This window comes from Ziziphus jujuba, chromosome 2 (genome assembly GCF_031755915.1).
Source record: "Ziziphus jujuba cultivar Dongzao chromosome 2, ASM3175591v1".
Lineage (NCBI taxonomy): Eukaryota > Viridiplantae > Streptophyta > Magnoliopsida > Rosales > Rhamnaceae > Ziziphus > Ziziphus jujuba.
The window spans coordinates 10,944,673-10,972,194 of NC_083380.1; the positions used below are offsets into that span (position 1 = coordinate 10,944,673).

The 27,522-nt window shown below is 35.2% G+C and overlaps 6 protein-coding genes and 1 long non-coding RNA gene across 9 annotated transcripts; 3 read left to right on the top strand and 4 right to left on the bottom strand.

The window, feature by feature from the left end:
* Positions 1-815: 815 nt before the first annotated feature.
* LOC112490087 (uncharacterized) lies at positions 816-2,086 on the bottom strand. The gene is made up of 2 exons (XR_003054369.3): positions 1,720-2,086; positions 816-1,536 (listed from the first exon to the last, which is right to left on the bottom strand). It is a non-coding gene; the product is annotated as an uncharacterized LOC112490087 (long non-coding RNA).
* Positions 2,087-3,910: 1,824 nt separating this feature from the next.
* Positions 3,911-5,963, top strand: LOC107407107 (pentatricopeptide repeat-containing protein At3g48250, chloroplastic). Its single transcript, XM_016014339.4, has one exon. The coding sequence runs from the start codon at positions 4,007-4,009 to the stop codon at positions 5,897-5,899; it is 1,893 nt and encodes a 630-aa protein (XP_015869825.3). The 5' UTR covers positions 3,911-4,006; the 3' UTR covers positions 5,900-5,963.
* A 354-nt stretch (positions 5,964-6,317) lies between these two features.
* LOC107406500 (pachytene checkpoint protein 2 homolog) lies at positions 6,318-10,230 on the bottom strand. Its single transcript, XM_016013630.4, has 14 exons — positions 9,967-10,230; positions 9,753-9,816; positions 9,476-9,582; positions 9,149-9,216; positions 8,948-9,051; positions 8,767-8,871; positions 8,339-8,428; positions 8,167-8,242; positions 7,935-8,004; positions 7,781-7,851; positions 7,539-7,629; positions 7,115-7,242; positions 6,863-6,991; positions 6,318-6,765 (listed from the first exon to the last, which is right to left on the bottom strand). The coding sequence occupies exons 1-14, from the start codon at positions 10,094-10,096 to the stop codon at positions 6,625-6,627; spliced, it is 1,374 nt and encodes a 457-aa protein (XP_015869116.2). The 5' UTR covers positions 10,097-10,230; the 3' UTR covers positions 6,318-6,624.
* A 129-nt stretch (positions 10,231-10,359) lies between these two features.
* On the top strand, positions 10,360-12,651 carry LOC107407897 (uncharacterized). 3 transcript variants are annotated; one of them, XM_025069901.3, is made up of 2 exons: positions 10,360-11,303; positions 12,150-12,651. In XM_025069901.3, the coding sequence occupies exons 1-2, from the start codon at positions 11,032-11,034 to the stop codon at positions 12,274-12,276; spliced, it is 399 nt and encodes a 132-aa protein (XP_024925669.1). In that variant the 5' UTR covers positions 10,360-11,031; the 3' UTR covers positions 12,277-12,651. The 3 variants fall into 3 exon arrangements, with proteins under 3 accessions (XP_024925669.1, XP_060670461.1, XP_015870717.1); XM_060814478.1 differs by having other exon boundaries at positions 12,156-12,651; XM_016015231.4 differs by lacking the exon at positions 12,150-12,651 and having other exon boundaries at positions 10,527-11,485.
* Positions 12,652-13,625: 974 nt separating this feature from the next.
* Positions 13,626-16,243, top strand: LOC107408559 (pentatricopeptide repeat-containing protein At1g08070, chloroplastic-like). Its single transcript, XM_016015965.4, has one exon. It carries the CDS (start codon positions 13,967-13,969, stop codon positions 16,067-16,069), a length of 2,103 nt encoding a protein of 700 aa, XP_015871451.3. The 5' UTR covers positions 13,626-13,966; the 3' UTR covers positions 16,070-16,243.
* A 364-nt stretch (positions 16,244-16,607) lies between these two features.
* Positions 16,608-20,655, bottom strand: LOC107407629 (serine/threonine-protein kinase STY13). The gene is made up of 8 exons (XM_048473046.2): positions 20,343-20,655; positions 20,086-20,202; positions 19,680-19,815; positions 18,975-19,107; positions 18,588-18,783; positions 17,495-17,619; positions 17,225-17,383; positions 16,608-17,094 (listed from the first exon to the last, which is right to left on the bottom strand). The coding sequence occupies exons 3-8, from the start codon at positions 19,808-19,810 to the stop codon at positions 16,780-16,782; spliced, it is 1,059 nt and encodes a 352-aa protein (XP_048329003.1). The 5' UTR covers positions 19,811-19,815; positions 20,086-20,202; positions 20,343-20,655; the 3' UTR covers positions 16,608-16,779.
* Positions 20,656-23,028: 2,373 nt separating this feature from the next.
* Positions 23,029-27,280, bottom strand: LOC107418304 (protein JOKA2). Its single transcript, XM_016026991.4, has 7 exons — positions 26,948-27,280; positions 25,176-26,299; positions 24,959-25,082; positions 24,620-24,877; positions 24,266-24,415; positions 23,538-24,131; positions 23,029-23,383 (listed from the first exon to the last, which is right to left on the bottom strand). The coding sequence occupies exons 1-7, from the start codon at positions 26,969-26,971 to the stop codon at positions 23,288-23,290; spliced, it is 2,370 nt and encodes a 789-aa protein (XP_015882477.3). The 5' UTR covers positions 26,972-27,280; the 3' UTR covers positions 23,029-23,287.
* Between the last annotated feature and the right edge of the window lie 242 nt (positions 27,281-27,522).

Sequence of the window (27,522 nt, forward strand, 5' to 3'; positions counted from 1 at the left end):
CAAACCCATTGTCAACCTTAAGCTACATATTCATCATGATTATATTACATATTTATATAGGCTTTTGATCTCATCATCATGCATATAGTGAAATGTCAGCCATTGATAAACATTCGACTTCTTTCTTAGGTGTAAAAGAGAAAATTGAATTGAGGGTTTAGGTTTGAGAGAGAAAGCAAATAGGCAAAGGCTGCAAAGCTACAAACTAAGGTCAATACTTAAAAACATTCTTATAGTGCACAATGCACATAGAAGAAAATTATCCATCCCGGCCCCATACCATCATTTTCTTTTTTTAACCAAAACGGGGTGGGAAATCCCGGTTTCCTCATCATAAAATAAGAATAATAATAAACATTTTTTAACAAAAAAAATAAATATTTTTAATAATATATTATATATTCGTAAAATGTATTTTTATTTATTAATATAATTATATTTACATATAAAAAATAAATATAAATATATATTTTATTAATAATATATCTATAGGATTGGAAAATAGAATCACTGTCCCATCTTGATTACGAGCCCCCCCATCCTGATTCCCTGTTTAATTGGGGATTTCTCATTTTTAAAGGGATGGATCCCTGTGGAGATAGGAGGAAGCAGGGTAAATTGTCATCTCTCTCCTGTTCTCTACACCTAAATTGGAGGAAAAAAATAAAAAAATAAAAAGTTCCTCCTAGCTAGAACAAAATTAGAATTGAGTTGAATTAAATCTCCAAGTTATAAATGCTTACGATTAATATCATTTTGGAAATGTATTGTGTGAGCATTTACACAATGGAAAACCATATATGCACCCATTTGAGTAAACAAAATTTAACTTCAACATACATTAATAAGAAGAAATCATGAAATATATATATATATATATATATATATATATATTACAGCCAAAAAACTGCAGGTCTTGCTTACATTCACTTATCCAACTTTAAAGTACATGAACAATATTAATTATGATCATTCATAATTCACTATTAATATTATTTTCTAAACACTCGTAATACAACCTAGCAAACCCATCTTGGCTATATAAGCTATCAACAAACATACTTGGCTATATTAGCTATCCTACAAAGCAATTATCAAAGTGCAGCAACATGGTATGATATTTGTTGCACACTCGATCAAAAAACACAAAATAATTTAAAAAAAGAAAAAGAAGAAGAAGAAGAAGAAGAAACTGTTTTCGGACCATGAACGCTTGATTCCCCACCTGAATATATAGATAGAGATATGTGATATAACATATATCCATATATCCATATATATCCATGATTAAAACTCTAGGGTTTTGGAGAAACCTGCAAGTTCTTCAACTGGGGCATATAGGGAATATTTAGAGCTCCAGCAGTAGTTGCAGGCCGCCTCATGAAGAATCTGAAAGGAGACAAACCTAATAATCTGCACCGGCTTCTGCTCAACTACTTTCGTCTTCATTACTAACTCAAAGGCATCAATAGGCATGGTGATCATCAAAAGGAGATTTTTTTTTTTAATTAATTAAAAAGATTTTGATGATCTCAGCTGAAGTGATCAAGATGAGGAAGAAGAAAACAGATAAGAGAGTGAGAAAGAGAAATAAGCACATATAGAAGAGCAAGGTAATAAACATGGACATATAATATGATTCATAAAATCTGTATATGAAATTAAATATATATATATATATATATATATATATATATATATAAATGTAGAAAGTAGTACCAATTAAGGTCGGAAGAGTCGTATTTGGTCTTTATAGGGACAACAATAGTAAAATTATACAATGTTTTCGGACAATGATTTTAAGCTTGAATCTCTACACCCTTCTTTTATATATAATTATAATAATAAAAAAATAGTATTTGCATATAGGAAGGCTTTATTCAGAGATGAGCAGAGAGAAATATTGCGGTGCACGCATACTGTAGAACACCCTTATAAATCTTGTATATTCCCGCATGCATATATGTTTCTTTTTTAACATGTTACAGTGCAAGCTAGGGCACGATTCCACAGGAAAAAGAAAAGGAAGAAAGAGATAGAAGACAGTGAATTATGTGGATAGGAGAGGTGTGTGTGTTGTTTGTGGGAAAAATTAAAGTTACATATTGATGCCTTTAAAGCTATTTATATATATATATATATAGAGAGAGAGAGAGAGAGAGAGCTCCTTTTTGAATGCCCAAAAACCCTTCAAAAGGATCTTTATCAATGTGGCGTTTGAATTTTTGGCTCTTTGTTTCTTTTATCTTTTGGTCGGTTTTGGTCGTGCCAAAAGGGATTGCAATTTTTATGTGTTTGCTGGCTTTTTCCATATCTATGTATAGCTTGTGACTTGTGGGGCTAAATTCGGTTAAATTTGCAAGCTTTGAAGATCTCTATACATGTTAATAATGATTTCATCTTTCATCTTTTGCCTATCTACATCTTAATAATATACATATATATATATATATATATATTGTAGTGGGGGAGGATATATTATAAGCCATGCACATGGATTCGAGTCAATTAATTATACATCTATACATATGATTTTGAGTTTGGATTAGTGCTAATCATGCATATTTATGTGTTGACGATTAAATAAACCCACATTTCAATATTGTGTCTCTGATCTTTTGAGAGCTAGCCTTTCAATTTTTTTCATGCATAAATCAATTATTCATTGTTTTGACAACTATAAATACATGAAATATTAATTAGATTTAATTAATATATTGGAAAATAGAGAATTTGGCTTGATATTGTTCTTGATTTGAGTTTGTAATTTCATAAAAAAAAAAATATTTTGAAATTGTTTTTTTATTGCAACAAAACTCATTTAATCGAACACTTTTATTGTATTGTACAAACTTTTAGTCCTAATTCAATATGGGATAGTCCAAATAGAGAACATCCAAATGCAATGTAAAATGCACTTTTCATATTTCGCTTTCCTTATTTACCAATAAAGCAGTTCAATTTATAAATTAAATGGTTATGTAATATGATGCTGAATTTAAATTTTTAATTTCAATTTTCAAAACAAATAAAAATGAATATCGAGACATTGGAATCTAAAATTTCTATAATTTTTGTTCTCATTTCATTTAAAAAAATTATCATAAAATAAAATAAACCAAGTAAAAAAAAAAAACTTTTTAAGATGATTTTATTACTGATTAATCAGAAAAAAAGCAAAAACGAAGATGGAAGAGCACCATATGAGACATTGAATACTAAGAAAAAAATGTTTGACAAAAGAAAGAGATGAAAAGATAAAACAAAATAAAATAAAATACAATAAAAAAAGTGCGAGACACATTAATGGATCAACGGTAGAGAGTGGACCATCAACAGTCTCTTTCAATCAATCAAACGGTTACTTGTCAAAGTTTCCCAATGGACCACCGCTTACAAATTCGCAATAGAAGAAAGAATATTCTCACTCACATAACCAAAAACCGAAGGGACCCACAAGCCCCCACCTGCCACACTATCTCCTATCAAAATCTGACACGTAAGCAAAATTTTGCAGAGCAGCCAAGCACGCCCGTTTACTAGGAAAAATGGTTTTAGTGTTTGGGTGTGGGACCATGATCACTTTTTCTTAACGGGGCGAAACTTCGCGTGAAAGACAATCAATGTGGGCCCCCATTTGATCTTCAACCTCACACAGACCTCGATCTACCCCTCCCTCACCTATCAAAAAGTGGGGTCCCCTTGGAACCCACCCGATTCTCCTAGCCCAATTACAACCTGCCACGCTTTCAAAATTTCCATGCCCGTTTACTCAAAAGATTGCATATGGAGGCCCGAACTTTTATCCCTAAACATATGGACCAATATTGGGCTTACACTATCAAGGCCTGAATCGGTACCCCAAAATAGAAAAGCCCAATTCTTGCTGAAGAAATCTGCTGTTAAACCCTCAAAACCCTCGGATGGAATTCAAGGCAATGAAAATGTTGCAAATGGTTCTCTAATTTGTAGAAATTTGAAGCTTCTGAAGGTTCGCAAAGCGGCCATGAACCGATCAAAGGCGATCCTCGTCTCTCTAAGACTCGCCAACTCGTTCCTCTCGACTCGGGTTTGCTCCACAAGTCGCCCGCTTCGTTCTCAGGTGACTATGTTCTCTCACTCCTCTCTGTCGTCTCTTTCAAATCAGTCTTACAGTTCCCATCTCATCCCTACCCATCAAAAGCTTTACTTTTCTTCAACGCCCAACTCGGTTGTGGAACTCGTTTTGGCCAACGAGTGGTCTATTGAGTTGGAGAAAGAGTTGGATGACTCGCACCCAGCATGGAACCACGAAACTGTGATCTTCGTTTTGAAGAAACTGGATAAAGACCCAGAAAAAGCTTCGGATTTCTTCAATTGGGTCTGTGAGAAAGATGGGTTTAGACACAGTTCTTCATTGTATAGCATAATGCTTAGGATTCTAGCTGATAAGGAAACAATGAAACAATTTTGGGTCACTCTGAGGAAGATGAAACAAGAAGGTTTTTACCTCGATGAGGAAACTTATTTTACAATTTCAGGGAAGTTTAAAAAGGAAAAAATGGCTAGTGATGTAGCAGCTTTATCCCATTTCTATAACAGGATGATTCAAGAAAATGCTATGGATAAAGTTGTGGGGAGTGTAGTTGATGTTATTTTGGGGTCAGTCTGGAATGATAATGTTGAGAAACAATTAGGGGAGCTTAATGTTGTCTTTTCGGATAATGTTGTAATAAGGGTATTGAAGGAATTGAGAAGTTATCCATCAAAAGCAGCTAGCTTTTTCCGGTGTGTCGGTAAATATCCGGGCTATGAACACAATACTGTTACATATAATGCAATTGCAAGGGTTCTTTGTCAGCATGATTCGATTGAGGAATTTTGGAGCGTTATCGAGGAAATGAAAGGTGCAGATCACGATATGGACATTGACACTTACATAAAGATTTCAAGGCAATTTCAAAAGAACAAAATGATGGAGGATGCTGTGAAGCTCTATGAACTTATGATGGACGGTCCATTTAAGCCCTCGGTTCAAGACTGCAGTATGCTTTTACGAAGCATCTCGGCAAATGATAACCCAAATTTGGATTTGGTGTTCAGAGTTGCAAAGAAATATGAGTCTACAGGACATACCCTCTCCAAGGCTATTTATGATGGGATTCATAGGTCTTTGACAAGTGCTGGGAGGTTCAATGAAGCAGAGAAGATTGTGAATGTTATGCAAAATGCAGGTTATGAGCCGGACAATATCACATACAGCCAAGTAGTCTTCGGACTTTGCAAGGCGAGGAGACTTGAAGAAGCCTGTGAGGTGCTGGATGAAATGGAAGCTCTTGGATGTGTTCCTGATATCAAAACTTGGACCATTTTGATTCAAGGGCATTGTGCTGCTGGTGAAGTGGATAAGGCACTAATGTGTTTTGCAAGTATGATGGGGAAAAATTATGATGCCGATGCTGATCTAGTGGATGTCTTAATAAACGGTTTCATTAGTCAGAGGAAGATAGAAGGTGCATACAATTTGCTGATTGAAATGGTGAATAGAACTCGTTTAAGGCCTTGGCAAGCAACATACAAAAATCTTATTGAAAAGCTATTGGGAGTGATGAAACTTGAAGAAGCATTAGAGCTCCTTCGAATGATGAAGAAACAAAATTACCCACCATATCCAGATCCTTTTGTTCAATACATATCAAAGTTTGGGACTGTTGAAGATGCTGCAGGATTTTTGAAGGCATTGACTGTGAAAGAGTATCCTTCCTCCTCAGCTTATGTTCATCTTCTAAAGTCGTTCTTTCACGAAGGCAGATACTCGGAGGCCAAAGATCTGCTTTTTAAGTGCCCTCACCATATTAGAAAACATGCTGAAGTTTGCAAACTTTTTGGTTCTACAGATAGCACCGCCAGTGCTGCTTGACTCCATAATTGTTGTTTGTACCAACAATATTATAATTTCCCAAAAGCTATTGCTGTTTACATTATTCGATTTTTTTAAAATTCATTTTTAGGCTTTGGATAGGTTTTCAAAAGCTATACATTTCGATGCCTAAACAACCACATTTTTTATTCTTTGTTTTTTAATGTCCTACCACATCCATGTTAATACAATCAGGCATATTTACATGGTGAATATTCAATTTTTAGAACAAAGACTATCCTCCTTCCAAAAAGAAAAAAAACCGAAATAACAATGATCATCCACTAATTGGTGCAGTCCTAAATGCAGGACAACCTTGATTTAATTTTGCCACAAAAGGAAAAAGTTATATTAGCTCTTTGTTTTGTCTTATGAACATGCCACCTCACCCCATTTCTGATATAATACGCCATCAATATCTGGGCTATGCTCACTTTGTCCAGCTTTTATATTAGAAAGGTGACATTGACGCTTTGTTCTACTCGTTCTAACATTTTGTTACAAATGGTACTAAGAAGAAAACAACACAGTGCCATTGAAAGGGTGGTGAATGGTAATAAACCTTCCATGGAACACAGTGAATATACATTCTTCCCTTTGTACTCTTATCTGTCTACTCCTTACATAACCATCATTATCAGCATTGCAAGCAAACCAGGACACCAATGAGATTTTAAGCATTTTTTAGCATGGAGCATGACAACATCAACAAAAAAATTGAAAGCTCAGTCGAGCAGCTCAGAATGCTGCACTTTTGCCGTATCCATCATTGTGCACAAGAACTTGGTAGGATCGCAACTGTAAGGATTTGAAAGGGCTGCATGTGCCAAAAATGGAAGCTTTCTTAAAGTCCGTCCACTCAGTCCCTAAGGGAGGCAGAAACAAAATCACTTATCAAAGGTCATGTTAACACTCAATAAGCTCTTTATTCAGTAAGTCATTCAAGAAAATTTTGCTCCTCACCTCACATGCTTCTGCAGTTGCAAGCAGTTGTTTACACAAGTGTAGCAGTGTCCGAGCTTCCTGAGACTCAGGCATATTCACTTGCTCTTTCAAACTACAATAGTTTGGAAGCATAAGGTGATTGGAATCCTACAAAATTTCCAACATTTATCGGCTGTTAAGGTTTTTAAAAGTTTTCTAGTACCAGCACTGATGTTGGAAACAAAGTATTAAAGCTTTCAACACTTCCTAGAAATGGTGAGAGATACACACCAGAAAATTTGATAATATTCCAGTTCGTATAAGTTCCTGCAAGCAGGTTCTCAGAATTTCATAACGAGCTTGTAGAGTTGGAGGACCAACATATGCTTTTATATCAGCTCGATCAATAAATGCAATATCTGCACCCATAGAAAAAGTAATCCTACATGCTAAAAACTCTGAAAATTTTCATATGGTAAACAAAGTAAATGGGCAAGGAATAATGAAAGGAGGATGAAAAATTAACGCAGCATATAATTTGAAGAAAAAGAAAGAGAACAAAAAAGAATTAATGACATAAAAAGCTTTCAGCCTCGAACATTTGGCTTCCAGAAATGGGGGATCATGACATCTAACATAGAAATGTAAGTTCACTTTTCCAAGCAAGAATTTTAAAATGTAAACTTCACTTAGTAGGAGTTAATTAAAGGTTTACCAATAGCAGCAGTGATGTTGGATGTGGTCAGAATTATAACGTTCGGTGCTGATTTCAATTTGTCCATCTGAGTTAGTAATGCATTCACAACCTGACATGCAAATTTTTAAATGCAATTTGGTTTTAGTAAATCAACCAGTAAGCACCTTATAAAAAAAATGTTGTTTTCTGAGAATGTAGAAGTAATGCACTAACAAGAATGTGAGAAAGTCCAAACAGAATATCAAGGCTCAGGACACTACCCGAATAGAATCTGAAGGTTCAGAGCCAGACAAAGCAGCCTTTCTAGCAGCAGCGAGACTTTCAACTTCATCTGCAGCAACACCATGTATTTAGATCATACTTAGCAGGAATAAATAAGGACATTAAATTAAAAACACTGATAATAAATCTCACCAATTAAAACAAATACCAGATTGTTTTCTTCCTCCACCATTTCTTGAACTTTCTGGAAAAGATTTGCAACCTAAAACAGAGAGATGTATCAAATGACAAACTTGGCCACATTAACCAAATTCAACTCTGAAGGTCAGCTAAAGCTCATACTGACTCCAAAAAGTATCTTTCAGTAACTGCAGCAATAGATGACTCAAGAAACAAAATTAAAAAAGAGGTGCAGTCTACATACCAACTTGCCACTCTCGGAGAACCATTTACTAAACAAAGAATGTGCATTAACTTCAACCAACTGACACTGTGGGTATCTATAAACCAAAAAATAATTAGCAATCATGCTGATATACATGTACATGGTATATTTTAATGGAATATATATTCAGTGGAAGAATGAATAAATGAACCTGGAATTAAATCGTATAGATAGTTTTTGGGCCAGTGCTTTGCATAGAGAAGTTTTCCCAGTTCCGGGAGGTCCATGCAAAAGAACAATGCTACAAAAATATGAAAACAGCCATGGAGGTTAAATTAGATCAATGCTGCTTAGCTAAGCTTTCAAATTAACCACCTTAAATATTACTTGTATAATACTAAATGTCATAGGAATTGAGCATAAAAAAGCTGCACAGAGAACCAATGCCCATGCATCAGATAAAATTATGTCATACAGTGTCACCTATAGCATTTAGTCATGGTAAACTTCAGTATGGTAGACATTAAAATTTTTAATGCCGATATATCAAGAAATAAACTGTTATATAAATGGACAATAAACTTTAAGCAAAACTGCATGATTTTATGATTAAATAGATCATAACTGAAACTTACTCACCGATTCCATGACACAAGAAATGGATTGACACCCTTTTCAGTAAAGAGCAACGCACTTGCCGCATAACGTAATAACCTTTGCTTTAGGCCAGATTCATAAATTAAGCTGCAAAAAAGTTTATCCATTTTGTTACATTTATCAATCTTCAACTATTAACGGAAAAGATAAGTTGCAAACAAACCTTTCCCACATGCCATCAAATTCCTTTGCAGGAAGAATCCATTCATTGAAGCTAGAAAGTTGTCCATCTGCACTTAAATCCTCACAAGGCCCTTCTTCACTAAGCTGACAAAACAAATACCAATAAAAAAAATGTGAAAAGATTGCTGCAGGCTCACAAAATCAAGAGGGACAAACAATTCACTCTACATTATAATTTTACCTGAAAGACATGCACAACAGGCTTGACTTGCCAGAACAAAAGTACATCATGGTTCTGCACCCATTCATCTACAATAAACAGTTAGAGCATCAACACAAAAAACCTAAAACCCACTCCACCATATGACTAATGAGAAAGCTAAAGTTAAAAACACCTTCCAACTTTTGTTCTCTGAAATAAAAGTAAAAAATTAAAAATTAAAAAACCCATTCTTAAGTTGCAATGTTCACCAAGAAGAACATTGTTTCAATTCTCATTAACTATGTTTTCCCTTCAAAAACTTAAAAACTAAGTAGAACTAGGAATTCATAGACAAAATAGGCATACCGGTGTCACAAATATGGATCCTTTGCACATTTTCTTGAAGAAGCGGATCATCCAGCGGCAACGCAATGGGTCCGTCTATATAGCTCAAACTCCTTTTCTCAAGCATTCTAAGTATTCAAAAAGAAAGACCAAACTGTGAATTTTCAATAATCGTATAATACATCAAATTATTAAAGTAAACAGGCATTATAACAAACATGTAAGATTATAATAAAACCCAATATTATTAAAAGCTATTAACAACTTTACATAAAATATATACTATAATAATTTATACCTCTCAACGGCTAAACGTATATCTTCAACCCGAGCTGTGCTTGAGGGTTTTAGGCAGACTTCAACTGAAACCCCAGAAAAATAAAACGTTCAAAAAAAAAAAAAATGGTTTTTACGAAACCTGAAGCTGAAAGAAAATGGAAATGGAAAATTTCAAAAATTGAAAGCGATAAATAGCGAAAAATGGAGGGGTTGGAGGACGAGATTGTACGGACCCGAAACAAGAACTTTGTCATCGGAGACCGCAGGAGGAGGAGGAGGAGCTGAGTGGGGAACGTCACCGTTTTGTACAGAAACGTCGGCGTCTGGAGGGTTATTCACTGAGATCTCCATGGGAGTACTCATTTTTGGGGTTCGCGAGACTATATTCACTGCAACGAAAACGCAGAAGATCTGGAGGAGAGAGATGCAGCAGAACAAATTTGGGTCCCCAGTCGAAATTCTAGGGCACGAAAAACCCCAAAAAAAAAAAAAAAAAAAAAAAACGAAGAGCTTTCTTTCATAATGAGCGGGAAAATTATGAAAAAGGGGAAGCGTTTGCAAGCACGCGCTTTCAAGCGTGTGTAAAGTTGGGATTTTGCCCCTCAAAAAAAAAAAATAAATAAAGAGTATATTATGATTATTATTTTATGGAATAAATTTAGTAAAATATTCTTACAAAAATCCCGCAGAAGTACAACTAATTGTAGAAATTTGTAATAAAAATAAAAGTAAAAAATGTCAACCAAACCTTTTTTTTTTTTTTTTTTTTGTCTCTCTCTAAAAACAGTGAATTTTTTTTTATTTTATTACTTCTCTACTTTTCTAATAGAAATCCAAAACTTTATAGACATTAAAGAAATAAAAAAAAAAAATAGAAAACATAACATGCGGTGGCAACAATAATTATTTATTTATTTGTATATTTTAGACCAAAAAAAAAAGTTACCAACTACAAAATATTTTCTCATCCACAAGTTATTGAAAAAAAAAATGTTTGTAAAAAAAAAAATTTGGACACGCATGATAGTGATGTAACAAACAGAGTGATCCCTGCCCTACAAATAATGTATTACAATAATCTATTTCAGCAAAAAAATATACAATTATCTATCCAAAAACACCCTCTTAGGAAAGAAAAAAATGACTTCTCATAGAACCAAAAACATATATGAAATCCAAATCCCCAAAAAATATATGAATGTGAGGCTCTTATTTACTCATTTTGATAACATAGCAACATCATGGCCCATACTAGAAGACTTTTCTAGACACACAAAAAAAAAAAAAAAAGGGGGGCCATGAAGAAGAAGGCAGGGCAGCTTGAAGGTGATGAACAACAAAAACAAGTTGAAATTCTCAAGGCTGTGGCACAGGCTTGGCATAGTCACTCAGGGAGTTCTAGACCCATGAATGAGTTTGATGCCCATCGGAGGAACTTCAATGGCAAACCTTCCAGATTCAAGATTGAAGCAATGGGTAAGAGAGCAGCTGAGAGAAATGGTTCTTGTGGAACTTGGGACTTTAAGCAATCACTTTGGGATTCATATGAGATTGTAACAATGTCCAAAAGGTTAGAGGCAGGGTTGGTGTTTGATAATATTCCTTTTACTGAGGCAGATGCTCATGTTAGAGTTCATAGGAAACGTAAAGAGAGTAAAAACAGCCTTAGAAGTTTGTTTAACCAAATGTCTTCTAGGAGATTTAATGAGGCTACCATTCAAAGGATAAATGATTCATAAATTTATTTATTTATTTTTTGGGGTTCTTTTTTTCATAGTTTTTGGCTGATACAATCTGATTCCTTTTTCAATGTGTGTTCCATTTTTTGGGAAAAAAAAGAATTTCTCTTTCTTTCATTCTTCAAGGTAGAGAGTAGAGATAGCTAACTTGGGTATTGTACATAGTATTCTGAAACCAAGATTATGTCTTTGTTTTGTGGAAAAAAAGGGTACATCCACTTTCATGTTGTGAGATCCTAGATATAGAGAAGCATATATGCAGCGTTGGGAACAATTTTGCAGCTTAAATTCATTTTAAGTGGGAATCATATTCTTAAGCAGCTGTAAATTGGTGCAGCCTAAATAGTAAGCACCCCCTCTTCCCAGATTTGGGAAAAATAAAAAATAAAAAAGGAGTGAAAAGAAAAAGAAAAATGCTTGGACAAAAAAGGAGTAAAAAGAAAAAGAAAAATGCTTGGACAAAAATCTTACAGACAAATTTTTTTTTTTTTTTTTTTAGTGCCAAGAAAAACATGAATTGGGTACCCCACATGGGTCTGTTACCCAAATGGATGTAGATATTTATGCACGAAAATATTCTCTGCGAATTTTCCATATATATCTGATTTAAACTAATACCATTACGATCATTGTTTGCGTTGATTTCCAAATTTCTTCTGGTTTTGATGACTTTGTAGCCCCAGGTGTTCTGCATTGAACAGATGGTTACTTCCAAAATGCACTATTGTTTCACTGTTGTATAGTCAGTTGATCAACTTTCCATCATCATCAAATCTTGTACTCAAAACATTTGGTGGAATATGAAATTGCCAACAAGTGGAGAACTTTGCCATAGGATTCTTCTTAAATATTATCTAGAGGTATAAACCTAGTGGATATTGAAAAGGGTATGTTATTCCCAACACAAAGATTGTGCATTCTGAAAAGGGCATGTGATTTCAACAATAATATTTTATGGGAGGTCCTGGACATCTTGCAATAAGTTTCAAGCGATTAACATATGATAATAGATAGTTCAGTAGCAGTTGTTTGGAAGAAAAGAAAATTCTGCTAAGACTGCAAGAGGTAGGCACAGGAAGGGGAAAGATATTAATTCATATGTGGCATATCTATTGCTTGGTTTAACATATAAAATACTTAAAAGAGCTCTATATTCAATTGTAAAACCCCATTTCTTCTTATCCAACTGTCTTTTTATTGAAAGTACATATATATTGCTTGGTTTAACAAAAGCAGTCTTTGATCTGGAAATTACAATCCTTATGAAGGAGGAGTTATATTAAGTGCAGGAAAATCCATTATATCCATTACATGTTTATGAATAATGGAAAACTTACAATACCATTATCTTTTTATTTAATATGAGAATGGCATTCAACATGCCATCCAAGTGACAACCGAGGAAGTAAGTTGAAAGCATACATCAAGCAGAGACAGGCACTTTTATTTTTATGCAGGCTTGAAAGTAAAGCACTATATTTATGAGGTTTCTTTTGCCTGCTAATATCAGTTACTGCATAAAGATCATCTCCCAAAGCCTAATAATGCCTTTCGAACGTCTTCCAATTGATTAATCCAAAGCCCCTGCGCCTTTGGCTTTTGCGGTTGTTATCAGTTTCAGCATACACGGTTTCTTCACCACCTTGGCCATTCACATCGTTTGGAGTCTCCTTCTCGTTAGACTGAGTGGTGGCTTGATTCCTTGGTTGATCTTCATAATCTTCCTTGTGACTCACCCTCGTGTTGTTGAACGTCTTGCGTGTCTCTTCATAGTGGGGGATATCAGTTAGGACACTCTGTGCCTTGGCTAATCTCGAAACATAAGCACGGTAATCTGGGTGAGAATTATCAAAACTAGACTGATTGCTGGGACGGTGGTCGTAGTACCCGCTGGTCATTGTTCTGTTTGGTCTTTCTCGGCAACCACAATGAAAGATCACAAGAGAAGCTGCAATATTTATTGACAGAAATGGAGGTGTTTTTTTTCTGTTATTTCTTTTACATTATTCTAAGATGATAAGGTTGAATCTAATTCTCCATCTTTTTGTCCATGTCAAATGAATAGATTCAACCATTAGAATATAGCTACCACAAAAAATTGAACACCCAAAAAGAAGATAAATTCTTTCCCAAGGCTTACATCATTTAACAGAGATCAGGCATAGAGGAGGCTCTGAAACAGTCTCAGTACTAGATAAATCATTCTCAATTGCTCCTTTTTTGGATGCTCAAGTACCTTTCAAGATTGGAACTTTATAGTAATTCTATATAGTAGTTGAAGAATTTATATTAGCTGTAAATATATTATTGAATAAATCTCACCAAAGCATTCCAAGAAAAATTATAAATAGAAAAAGACAAAAAGATGGAAATTTGAATTATAGTCTGAAGCAACTATTGGGTGGGGAATTTTTTTAAAATACTATAAATTTACCTCAAACTCATATGTTTGATAGAAAAAGAAAGCTTTCTTTTTGACCTCCAATGCAAACCCATGGCGGCATTGACAACATACCCACCATCTCCCGCCAAACCCATAACGGCCATAACTACCATCTCTGAATTTCCTCGGAACCCTAAAACCCTAATTCTTCAACAAAGCAGGAACGCCAGGGACCTCAACCAAATCCATGCCCACCTCATCAAAACCCGCCTTGTACACAGCCCTGCTGTGATGGAAAACCTACTCGAATCCGCTGTCATACTTCTTCCCAACACCATGGGCTATGCCAACTCCATTTTTCGCCATATCGACGAGCCCGATTCGTCGGCTTACAACGTCATGATCAGAGGTCTCATATATAAGAAGTCTGATCACGACGCCATTGTTCTATTCAAGAAAATGAGAGAAAACTCAGTCCGGCCCGACGAGTTCACGTTTCCTAGCATTTTGAAAGCTTGCTCTAGATTAGGAGCATTACATGAAGGTGAACAGATTCATGCCCAGATAATGAAATGTGGGTTCAGCTCGAATGGTTTTATCCAGAACACATTGATCCATATGTATGCGCGTTGTGGTGAGCTAGAGGTTGCTCGGCATGTGTTTGATGGAATTTCACAGAAGGATGTTTGCACTTGGAATTCGATGTTAGCGGGGTACGCCAAGAATGAGAATTGGGAAGAAGTTGTGAAGCTATTTCGGGAAATGAAGAAATCGGGAACTGGGTTTGACGAGGTCACCATGATCAGTGTTTTGACAGCTTGTGGGAGGCTGTCTGACTTAGAGTTAGGACAATGGATCAGTGAGTATATAGAGGCAAATGGGCTAAAGGGTAACCTTGCTCTGATCACTTCTCTAATAGACATGTATGCAAAATGTGGTCAGGTCGATACTGCTAGAGGATTGTTCAACCAAATGGATCAAAGAGATGTCATTGCTTGGAGTGCTATGATATCTGGTTATAGCCAAGCCAATAGATGTAGAGAGGCACTTGACCTGTTCCATGAAATGCAGAAGACCAATGTGGAACCCAATGAGGTTACCATGGTTAGTGTGCTCTATTCCTGTTCTGTTCTCGGAGCTTTAGAAACCGGTAAATGGGTCCATTTCTATATAAAGAAGAAGAAGATGAAGTTGACTGTTACGCTTGGGACTGCTCTAGTTGACTTCTATGCAAAATGTGGGTCGATAGACGGTTCGATTGAAGTATTTAATAAAATGCCTTTGACAAATGTCTTTTCTTGGACAGCACTGATTCATGGTCTTGCCTGTAATGGACAAGGAAAAATGGCTCTTGAATACTTCCAAGAAATGCGGGAGAAGAACATCCATCCTAATGATGTGACTTTCATTGGCGTTCTTTCTGCTTGTAGTCATGCAGGTCTGGTCAATGAGGGTCGAAAGATCTTCAACAGCATGAGCAGAGATTTCAGTATCGAACCAAGGATCGAGCACTATGGTTGTATGGTTGATATCTTGGGTCGAGCTGGGTTGATAGAGGAGGCATATGAGTTCATAATGAACATGCCTACGCAACCCAATTCTGTGGTTTGGAGAACATTGTTGGCTTCATGCAGGGCACACAAAAATGTCAAAATTGGTGTAGAATCATTCAAGCAAATAATCATGTCCGAGCCTGCTCATAGTGGAGATTACATTCTTCTATCAAATATATATGCATCGGGTGGTAGGCTTGAGGATGCATTAAGGGTGAGGAACCAAATGAAAGAGAAAGGAATTCGAAAGGCTCCTGGATGTAGCCTGATTGAGTTGGATGGTGAAATATATGAGTTTTTTGCAGAAGACAATATTTGTCCATACTCAAAGGAGGTTTACAGTGCAACTGAAGACATGATGAGACAGATCAAGTCAGCTGGATACGTGGCCAATGTTGCAGATGCAAGACTAGATGCAGAGGAAGATGATAAGGAAGCTTCAGTTTCTCACCACAGCGAGAAGCTGGCCATTGCTTTTGGTCTTATTAGAACACCTCCTGGAACTACAATTAGAATATCTAAGAATTTGAGAGTCTGCACGGATTGCCACAATGCAACAAAAATTATATCAAAGGTGTTCAAGAGAGAAATTGTTGTTAGGGATCGGAACCGGTTTCATCATTTCAAAGAAGGCTCATGTTCCTGCAATGACTACTGGTAGAACTGTAGGCTACATATGCGTATTGTACAGCCACATGGTTGGTTGTTTGCACATTTTTTTGTTTCAATTGGAGAGTATTTTGGTTTCTTATCAATGTCCTAATAGTGCAATAACAATTCCAATAACTCATTCAGATATTAAAAGCATTAGGATCAAATCCCTCATTTCACGCAAAGCTGGTTTAGTAACTTGTTAATCCACCTTCCAAGCATCCCCAAATGATGCAACAACCCTAAGCATCCAATCAATTTACTCAGTTATCATTCATCCGAAAGCCAAAATATGTTCCATTTTTACGGGGGAGGTACATTTATAGAATGATGATTTGGGGAGAAATTACTCGGTGATTCTGCAGAACGATGTATATGGTATCAGGATTTCATTTAATTCTTTGCTTACAAAGAATTGGAACCAGATTTCTCTCCATCTGGGAATTTACAAGCAAGCATTGGTCGAAACTATTAATTGCTAGAAGTTAGTGAAAACTAAAATCTAGAAGCTGAATCTAGGAGGAACATCAGAAAGATATATTGTAGGGTATTCATCTTAGAACTGAACTTGAATTGAAGATGTAATCAACTTAAACATTTACCATGTTACCAAATGTACTCAACGGGACTAGGACTATGATTTTACCAAGCTTCCCCTTCTGACATTCTTGCCCCAAAGGAAGATCAAAGTTGTCAATCTTCTCATCGACTGTTCAGGGGTTAATAACACTGGTTGAAGCAGAAGAAAAGTCCTCTCGACTTGTTTTCCATCTTTGCTTTTGGTGTCTCCTCTGAATCATCTCGCACTGCCATCAATGAGCTTGTACCAGGAGACTCCGGTGGCAAGACAGTGTTCTCAGAAGCAAAAATCCGAGAAGGAATCACGGGTTCAGGAGGAGAGATGGTGTAAAGGTAATTAAGTAGCATTTGGATTATTTGGCTGAAATTAGGCCGAGCATTTGGGTCCTCCTGCCAGCAAGAAGTTAGAATAAGAGCCACTTCCTCTGGGAGGTTTTCAGCACTGGGCCTAACATTCTGCAATGGCAAAGTATCTACTTTTCAGTAAAATTTAGCAGTACCAGAAAGGATCAAGAGAATAACTAGCCCAAGTAATCAATATAACGAGATAAGAATATCATATAGTATGAAGCAAGATATGTTTCACCTTAAAAGCAGCCGCATACGCTGCCTGGAGATTTGACATGCCTTCAAAAGGTAATTTGTTGTGTAAGAGCTCCCACAAAACAATTGCAAAGCTATAGGCATCCACTTTATGGTTGTAATGCTTCTTCTCTCCCTGCCTCAAAGTAACAGTACTGTACAACTGCCCCCAAAAACATCATAAATTAAGCAGAATTTGAAAGTGCAAAAAGGAGGAGGGCAGAGAGAGAGAGAAATTGAGAGCCAAAAACTGTTTCCTTTTCTAGTGAGGTACCTCTGGAGCCATCCAACGATATGTCCCTGTTTCAGCAGTCATCATCTCTGTCAAAGACTCTTCTCTTGCTAAACCAAAATCTGCTAGTTTAACTGTTTTGTGGTCTGCAGTCAAGAGTAAGTTCTCTGCACCCAAACATTTCAAGAGAAAATATGAAATATTATAATCCATCCTCACAAGATGAACACTGTTTTCCCAGTTTATGCCATTTAGGTATATATGCATCTATCTTATCTATATGTATACTCAACCTAATGATTCACTGGCTATGATACTGACAAGGATTTAATAGCCCAATCTCATTCGTCATGCAGATAAGGAAATCAAGAACTACATTTTTATACAGTAATACCATATGCAGTTCTACTCATTTGTATGCAAAGATGTCAAAGACTGATCAAATGTTTGAGCAAGTGTAGTAGACATTTTCTGCCTTAGGTGCAGAAAGCTTTCAAGTGGATAAGATCATGTACTGCAACAGTGCCGGTGTGTAACTTCCCTGTATACATTGTAAACGTATCATGTTTTCTAGAGCTAAGTTAATCCTAAATTTTAGATGACTAACAATTAAATAAAATACAATCAAGATTCCTAATAATAATAATAATAATTGCAGAAAGAGCGGTAAACCGGGATCAAAAAATGCCTTTTACGGTCTGCATAGTATCTTGTTGATGACAATGAACTATTTACTTCCTTTATTTCATCCAAAGCTTATTCTTTTGTCTATCACAGTTCTTACTATGAAACAGTCAGAGAAAATCGCTGGCCAAACACACAAGCCGAAACCCATATCAGTTTATTCTCAAAACAACCATGTCAAAGAAAGTAACAAGAATTATTTTGGCATGATCAATTTGAATGGGGAAAAAAGAAACTGTTAGACTAGAAATTTAGAGAAGTTTGAATGTGTGTTCCAGCAAGAGAAGTTGCCTCGATGAGTAGGAAATTTACACACTTCAGATTTTTTGACAGACTTATGACTCATGAAACCAATTATAGGCGAATCTAATGAAACCAATCCCTAAAAAATCTAATCACAAATAGAATTTGAAGGAGGTGAAAAATGAAGGGAAAAAAAAGAAAGGAGTACCAGGTTTCAAATCGCGGTGTATAATCCCATGAGAGTGTAGGCACTCCATGGCACGAGCAATATCAAGTGCAAAACCAACAGCAACTCGTGTGTCCAAGCACCTTGGTCGCGTGTTCAATAAGTATTTACGCAATGTCCCTCCCAATAAAAGCTCAGTAACTATCACCATGACCGGTTCCTTACAAGCACCAATGAACTGTTGCCACACAAGGTTCCAATATTAATTATTAGATGTTGACACATAACAATAACATATTGATTGCTCTGCTGCATAACTCTTTGTCATCGCAAATTGACAATAATGTATAATGGATGCTAATAATAACAATCCTAAGAGGCTTGGAATCTATTTTTAATATTTGGATCTTTGAAACTAAATCCAACAACCTTCACTAAGTTTTTATGTTGAACTCTAGACAACATTGCAACCTCTCTTGCAAACCGTGCTTCCCTCTTGGCGATCTCCTCTGGAGTTTCTCCATTGTGAACAATTTTAACTGCAACAGTCTGGTTTTTGTATCTGAAAAGTAAGCCAATAGACCAAAAACTAATGGAGTGAGATAACTGCAGCAAAACCAGATGCAAAACAAAAACCATTCAATTTTTTCTTTTTTTCTTTTTTGGGAATATAAGAGCTAAAGAAATAATAGAGTGCTTGAGGATCTCAATCCAGATTTGTCGAAGATTACAAAAGTGGTGAATCCCATCAAACAAACGGAACTCCAATCACAGAACTAGAAAAAAAATTTCTGCTAAACCCCAAAGAATGAAACTTAGGATGAAGCATCAAATCCTTGCAGAACAGTTAAGAAAAAGTATTCCAAGACAACAACTTTCAGAAAGCACATAAAAAAAAAAACTAATCTTGGCCCCTCAATTTGTCAAAAGGCAAAGTGAGAATTTGCAAATCTGAACAATTTTCCTCTGAACCAAGACGCAAGCAAGCTATGGAAATGGCATTGCCCAGAAAAAAAAAAAAAAAAAAAAAGAAGCTCGAGTAGGAACTTGGAAATCAGTAAACTAAGGAAAATTAAAAGGAAGAACCCCCAAAAAAAAAAAAAAAAATCAAAACTCGGTCCTTTGTAAACTTACTTGCCCTCGTACACTTTAGCATGGGCTCCCTCTCCAATCCTTGGTCCAACAAAGAGATGTTTTGGATCAATCAACCATTTTGCATCTAATCTGAACTCATCAGCTGAGAAAAATCTACTCCCAGATTCCATTTTTCCTAAAGAAGGAAAAAAAAAAAATTTAACATCTATATTCTACTGAGCTCCATGTTCAAGATCCATCATCCAGTTTTTTATATCAGAATCACATATCAGATTCAGAGCCCGAATCAATCATAGGAAGCATTGAAGAAGAGCTCATTAATAGAGGAAATGGATAAGCTGACATGAAAAAAGTGGAACAATACAAGACATGCTCTGTGTAGCCCCTAGTGTTTTTTTTGCAGCTAACCACATCTCAAGAATGAGGCCCGGAGATCAAAACTCACAGGTGGATGCCTCGGATGTCATTTGAGGAGGCAAAAGCAGGAAACCCCACATGTTAATTTGCAGAAAAGAGATTGTGACACCAAACCCCCAACAAAGCCCAAAGCCCAAAGAGATACCTTCAAGAAAAAAAAAAAATTTATCGGGAAACGAGAAGGATCCCCCAGAAACGGAAACAATGAAAGACAACCAATCAATGATTTCTCAAACTGAAAGTTTTGAGCTTTTTATTTATTTTCCCATTGAAAATTCTACAAACCCATTATAGGAAGCTTGATGGAAGTGATGGGTTTTTGAGTTTTAATTAATTGAAGTGGGTACAAAGTTTCACTCCTTAATCTGCAGACAAAATCATGGAAGGAATCGAGTTATGTTCAATTAAGAATCTGGGTGTGGCAAGCAAGAGAGAGAGAGAGTGAGAGATTTGTGAATATTATTGTAATAAAGACTGTGGGGAACCCATAAACTACTCAATAGCACATGGAAACTGATCTTGTCGACATGGGGACACAAACCACTCTATAAGAAATGTTTAAAACACTTGTTCCGGTTACTATCTTCTCACTCTCAAAAGCTTATGTACCCTCTAAAAGAGATGTCAACTTTACCTTACTCAAAAGCTTATCATATCTTAATTCACTTAGATAACACGTTTCCACAATTTTGGAATCCAATTATTCTTCTCTATCTACATCCAATTACTCTATTTAAATTCCCCCACCCAAATACTAATAAAAACACAAAAAATTATTTCCATACATTTTTATCTTTCACTAATGTGTTACTTATTTAACCAGTGTTAATCCTGCGCAATGCACAAAAAGTGTAACTGCTATAAATAATTCCAATAATTATTAATAAAAATTAATAAATTATAATCAAATTAAATATTAAAGCATTGTATAATTCGTATCTCAAAAATAAAATTTTTAATTAAAACATATCTAAATTTTAAAAATTATAAATTAATATAACTTTTAAATATTTTGACACTGTATATTTGAAATATGGTAATTATTTCTAAATAATCATTAATCTTGTATACAAATTTATTTATAAAATATACATAAGTTTATTTTATGAAAAAAATATATATCAAAACTCGTCCAATGATATATGTAAATAAAATTATCATTTAATATTTTAAATAATTATGGATGAAGTAATTTTTGACTCTGAAACACAATATCAAGGAATTTGCTTGCCTTTCCACAAAATTTTTAGCACTTAACATTATTTTCAACTACACTCTCTTCAATTATATCTTCAATAAAATTGACCAAAAAAAAAATATCAATTATAAAAGTATAAATCATTATATAATCAATTTTATACATGCCAAATAATTCACATTCATCATGTTTTATTGTACTTAAAAAATGAGCAAATAATTTGAAGATAAAATTTAATATTAGAAAATATTCATCTAAAACATCTACAATATTAGATATTCTCATAACAACTATACCTATGTCAATATTATTTTTTTCCTCCATACTTTTCCTTTCCTCCTTTTTTTATATATATTAGTGTATAGAGTTTTTACGAAAAACATCTTTAACGATAAAAAATTATCTTTTATTATATACATATTTTTTACCTCATCTTTAAAAAATCTAAAAAGAAACCAAATAAGGAGAAAAAAAAATTTATTTTGCCAAGTTTTGTTCAATCACCAAAAATAAAATCTTTATACCCACAAACTATGGAAATTTTTAAAAATCAAGATTAAATTTTTACTTCCAATTTTTGTGAAGATTGTAAATTTTTTATTTGTGAAAATATTATTTATATAAATTATTTGTGGAAATATCATTTATATAAATTATGCCAAAACTGTTGTACACGTTATTACAAAGATTTATAACAAAATCTTGATAATATTTACATTTTATGGAAATTTTTAAAAATCAAAATCTAATTATTTTTTTCACGTTTAATTAAAATTATGGAATTTTTTAAACAATTTTATTTTTAGATTTTAATTTTTTATTACGCTTTTGGAAGGAAATAAAATAAATTTAAGGATGATATATGGTAATGATTTTAAAATTGTGGAATTTTTAAGATAATTTTATTTTTGAATTTTATTTTATTATTATTTTTTTTAAATAATGGAATATGATGAATGAATATGAAGATGACACGTAGTATAAATTTTTATATATTACTTATATATGTATATATATTATAGATTTATTTTATATTGAAAGTTAAAGATTTGAACTTGAATTATTATTTGAAAAAAATAATAGATTTACCCCTAAATACCAAATTAATGTGTTCCATATGGTGTAAAATGTAAATATATTTTTAAAAACAAAAAAAAATGAACATTATTAGAGTGATGGTACAAGAAAGGGGTGGAAGATAGCTTTTAAAAGCTTATTTTAGCTTATTGTTCAAGTATGATTATTGAAACACTACTTAATTATTGATCTGGAATATTCTATTGTATAATTCCAGAAACCAAAATGGAGTTCTATCATAAAAAATGACATGCAAATTAGGATTTTCGTAGGTCATTAGGATTTTCGTAAGTTCTTTTAATTAGATACAACAATTATTAACCAGTTTAATTACATACCAAGTCACTTCGTCACAAAACCAAAAATCTTGATAAAACTCTGAAAATAAGTGTTAGGAGAGTTGCTTCTTGTTTTGTTCTATTGGTTCTCAAATTTTTGACGGGAATTAAAAATAAATGCTAGTGAAAATAGAGAAATAATAATATAATATCGATCAGGGAATCGAATAAATAAGCAATTTACCCCATAAACCGCTTGTCAAACTTTTTTTTTTTTTTTTTTTTTGGGGGGGGGCGGGGTAGCTTGGCCACAAACTCATTTCAAATCATTGAGATCCATATTACTTCAACAGTTCAATACCAGCAGCTTTGTATACATATAAAATTATAACTAACACCAGAAATTAGTATATACAAATATATATATATATATATATATATATATATATATTCCAGAATTTTTATAGTTCAAATACTAATACTAAACATACTGCCATATAAAAAGTTACCAAAACACGGTCCAAATCTAAAACCCAAAACACGATTTCAAAAGCCAATTTAGATACCAAACCAGAGCACTGCCACCTCACAATCTGATTTGCCACTGCAATTATTTCTACAGAGTATTATATATATACTATGTTAACCTGATAGGTTTTCTTCGTATACCACTTCCTCTACTCCTGACCAGAAATAAGATCCATGACTACCCGCTTGAGGCTCCCGTTGTTCTTCACCAGCAGCCTCTTATTCATTTCAGTATCAGCGAAACCCTGCAAAATCCCATAAAGCATTATTTCCAAAGTACCATATCTACTAAGGTCAAGCATTCAATCATCGATGAAACCACAAGAAGTTAAAGAGGGCTACGCAATACAAATAACCAAAAAATACAAGACTTTATCATGCTTTCAGTGTTGAGCATACCATTTCCTGCAACTCCTCAAGGATTGGATCCCAATCAGCAACACCACAGAGATGATCCACAGACTGCTGTAGGTTGTATTCATTCATACGCAATACCTCCTTGTTCAAATCAACCTGCTTAAACCCCATCTCTTCCAGTTCTTTAAGGAGGCTCTCCTCCACAGCTGTACTTGGATTGGTCTCTTCCGGTAAGGGTGTCATATTGACAACAGTAGTTGGTGTTGGAGAGGCAACAACAGTTGCTGATGGGGCTACTTCGGAGAATAAGGCAGGCCCCGAGGAGTCAACGACTGGATATGAAACAGGTGAAGAAGTATCAATGAGGGGAGAAGGTGAAGCACCACGAGCAACATGTAAGCTTTCATCTGTAGGGAGATGCATCTCCTGTTCACTGTCTCTGTGTGCATTATAGGTAGAAATTGCAGGTTCCATAACTGAGTTAGAGCTGCTTGGCTTAAGTAAGTCACCATCAACCTCTGGATTAACATTTACATCCATAATTTCTGGGCCAATAGATTCACTTGTCTTAGGGGGCAGATTCAGGTTCAAACCCTGAGAGCTCTCCGATAACAAATCATTCACATAGGTATCAACCTGCATGGATAAATATAAGTTGAAGTCATTCAATCAACTCATAGAGAACTTCAGGGGAGATACAACCAGATAATTAAAGATGATAGTACTGGTGAAAGAGAGCATATATATAAATATAAATTATCGTGAAGTACCTGGATAAGCACCCAAACACGTTGCCCAAATTTTTGACCAGATGGAGATGACATCCTCCAGTAAGAGGTGTATCGACCAGGTGATTCAGGAGCAGTAAAATCAACTGCAATGTCAAGTTCACTGTCCACAGGTACACCACTAGCAGGAATCTGACACAAGTTAAAAAAAATTAGCGAAGGACAAAATAATAATAATAGTAATGATAATAATCATAACAAACGAAAGAAATCAGAGAAATCATCCATTACCATCCAACTCAGAAGGTCAAAAATCATTAAGAAGGAAGCAGCAAAAGAATGATATAATGCTCAGAAACAATACAAAAGCACTTCCAGAACACTAACTATACATACCTCAATCTCAACTGAAGTAGCATTACAAAGCCTGTCTCCGCCGATCCACACAAGTTGTGTTCCCTGGGGCCACACTAAGCTTCCATTGTTCCGCATCCGCCATATTTTGGTAAATGGGGTAGATGGACCCATCATGGTTCCATCCATCACATTAACATCCAAAACAAATCGACTGTCAAGCTTAGGTCGACAAGTCTTAGTCGCACCATCTCTTGAGAGATGATGTAATACTGGGGGGAAAGTAAATGGAGCATGCTCCTACATCAGAAAAAGAATGATTAAGAATAAATGGTAATTTATAAAATATGATAAAATAGAAATAAAGAATAACATACATACTTGCTCACGCAATCCCTTGAACAACCGTAAATGCCTGGAAGTCAAGGGATGGTCTAGTCTGATATAATCGGCCTCGTTACCCATCTCTGAGAAGCAGATACTGCAAAGGTCATAATCTTCTTTCCTGTAAAAAAATAAATAAACAAATAAATAAATAAGTTTACTTTAGTAATAGATCATAACAAGCTCAACATCAAAAGTAGAATATGATTCTTACACTTTGGACTTGAACCGAGGTCCAGTTATAGGATGAACACCACAACCATCACATCTAACACCTCTATGGAAAATTCCACCCATTGCATCAGTGTGATTCCTTTTAAAAGGATGGATTCTTCGACCTGTACTAGGAGGTGCAGCTGGATCATTCAACATGGGCATCCCCAAAAATGGACATTCAGTAAAAGGATTAGTCTGTGAAGAAACTGGGCTATATAGCTGGGGGCCATGAAAACTTGAGGAACCACCACAACCAATGGATTTCCCAAGAGCATTAACCTTCACCTGCTTTGCCTCCTTCCTTTTATCACCGACACAAAAAGATGAGTCAACTGGTGTAGAATTCTCATTTTTAGGGCAAGGTGGATTAGAATCCACAGGAATATTTAGATCCACAGGAGCAGCAACAGGGTTAACTGTTGCCCCAACAGCTCTAGTAACATTCTGAACATCCACCCCCCGATTGACATTGGAACTTGATTCTAGAGAAGTAGACTGGCCCAAGACTTCTGCTCTGACATCAGGCTTGGAAGCATTTGACCCTGCAGCTGCAGGAACTGATTGACCCATGCGGATCTCAGAATCCCTACTCTGACCATCTCCACCAAACTGAGGCCTCAAATCTGAATTCATATAAGATATTCCCATCTTGGACAAGCAATCTACAAGCTCAGAAAAGATTGGACTGGAAGAAGATGTAGCTTTTGAAGCCAAGTCCAAAGAGAGCTTCACAAGTGATTCACGAAGTGGCTCAGGGAGACATTTCAATACTTCAGCAGCAGCAGAGTTGATGTTTGGCAGTGGATGCTGGGCTCGAGGAGACCTTGAGGGCGTAGAACTTCCACTTGATCTAGCATAGGATTTACCACCTTTCTCATTGTTCAACAGCACATCAATCCTCAAGAATTTCAACTGCTGCTGCATCGCATCCCGCAGATCATCATCATCAACCAGTGTAACAACATCTCCATCTTCATCGACATATGTCAGAGTAATATCAGCATCAGACGGAAAGCTAAAGAGGCTCAAAATTTTTGCCCTCAGTCCATCCATGTCAAGATCCAGTTGATCATTTTCATTAACAGGAACATTGAAGCGCCTAAGTGAATTCCCAGACTTAACCTGCAACAACTCCAGCAACATAAGAGTGAGATAGTTTCACAATATATAAAACATAAAATACATAAAAGATTTATAAAAGACGCTTTAACAGTTTCAATTTGTTTTACCAGCGCTTTTAACCGTTTTGAAATGGTTAGAAAGCTTACAATGGAATAATTTCACAATATATGCAACTAAAACACATAAAAGAAATTCCCATAGACGTTGTAACAGTTTCAATTTGTTCCGTCAGGTCTTTTAAGGATTTTGAAACGGTTTTCTAGCCACTACAGATTTTCTTCTACAATTGGTTAATCACTTTTTTTTATTTTTTTAAAGCTAGAAGGCTGAATATCTTAACATCCTTTCAACCCCTCATCCTTAATTTAAGGGTGTCCAAATTTCCATATCCTCAATCTATAACAGGGTAGTAGAAACCTGGAAAAGTAAAACCAGTCGAAAACGGTTCAAGTTCCCAGAATTCCCAATAAAAAATAACCTTCAGTTTTATACTACCATCACAGTCCATTATAAGAAACTATCATAAATTTAACAAATTTCATTCCTTTTCCAAGAATTAAACATAAAAAACCCAAGTTTTCACAAAAACAAAATGACCCGTTAACATAGACTAAAAAATTCTGTCATAAAAAAGCAAAAACATCTCACCTTGATCACCATAGTGGACGCCATGGCTTCAGCAAAGAAAAACAGAAAAAAAAAAAAACAGCAAGCGTGCCTGTAGGCCGCTAAACAAGTTTACACCCACTAAAACACTCACACCCCTTTACCAAACCCTAAACCTAGATTCGACTTAAGGTTAACGAAACGTTCAAATCCCCTAAACGATTTAATCGGAGGAAAATTGAAAATGATTTACAAAATTAAAAAACAAGAAAGATTTTTGGAGTTTTTGAGGATCTCTCTGAAGCCTAAGCGTACCCGTAAGCCGCTATTACCGAATCTTCCCCTCTCTCTCTCTCTCTCTATAAAAAGCGATGATAATCCAAACGTATCGTTCTCTATGGTTTAAATACTCTACGCATTGGCTTAGCGGATAAGAAATTTGCTTGACTTTTCGGGTTTCCTTCTTTCTTTTTATTTTATTTTATTTTATTTTTTATTTTTATTTTTTTTGCTTTCTTTCTCTCTAAGAAATTAGAGGAAGTTTCTGTCCTGTAGCACTCCAGTAAAAGTGCGCACCGTACGGAGCTTAAAACCGTTTCTCTGTTTCCGCAACTTTC

Excerpts from the sequence above, each read along its gene's own strand:
- LOC107407107 (XM_016014339.4), top strand. The coding sequence starts at position 4,007 with ATGAACCGATCAAAGGCGATCCTCGTCTCTCTAAGACTCGCCAACTCG.
- LOC107406500 (XM_016013630.4), bottom strand. The coding sequence starts at position 10,096 with ATGAGTACTCCCATGGAGATCTCAGTGAATAACCCTCCAGACGCCGAC. Across the intron at positions 9,583-9,752 it reads ATACGTTTAGCCGTTGAGAG|AATGCTTGAGAAAAGGAGTT; the intron begins GTATAAATTATT and ends TTGAATACTTAG. Across the intron at positions 9,217-9,475 it reads GATCCATATTTGTGACACCG|ATGAATGGGTGCAGAACCAT; the intron begins GTATGCCTATTT and ends TGTTTATTGTAG.
- LOC107407897 (XM_016015231.4), top strand. The coding sequence starts at position 11,032 with ATGAAGAAGAAGGCAGGGCAGCTTGAAGGTGATGAACAACAAAAACAA.
- LOC107408559 (XM_016015965.4), top strand. The coding sequence starts at position 13,967 with ATGGCGGCATTGACAACATACCCACCATCTCCCGCCAAACCCATAACG.
- LOC107407629 (XM_048473046.2), bottom strand. The coding sequence starts at position 19,810 with ATGGAATCTGGGAGTAGATTTTTCTCAGCTGATGAGTTCAGATTAGAT. Across the intron at positions 18,784-18,974 it reads AACATAAAAACTTAGTGAAG|TTCATTGGTGCTTGTAAGGA; the intron begins GTTGTTGGATTT and ends GTGTGGCAACAG. Across the intron at positions 17,095-17,224 it reads CGTATGCGGCTGCTTTTAAG|AATGTTAGGCCCAGTGCTGA; the intron begins GTGAAACATATC and ends TTGCCATTGCAG.
- LOC107418304 (XM_016026991.4), bottom strand. The coding sequence starts at position 26,971 with ATGGCGTCCACTATGGTGATCAAG. Across the intron at positions 25,083-25,175 it reads CCTCGGTTCAAGTCCAAAGT|GAAAGAAGATTATGACCTTT; the intron begins GTAAGAATCATA and ends ATTTTTTTACAG. Across the intron at positions 24,878-24,958 it reads TCAAGGGATTGCGTGAGCAA|GAGCATGCTCCATTTACTTT; the intron begins GTATGTATGTTA and ends TTTCTGATGTAG.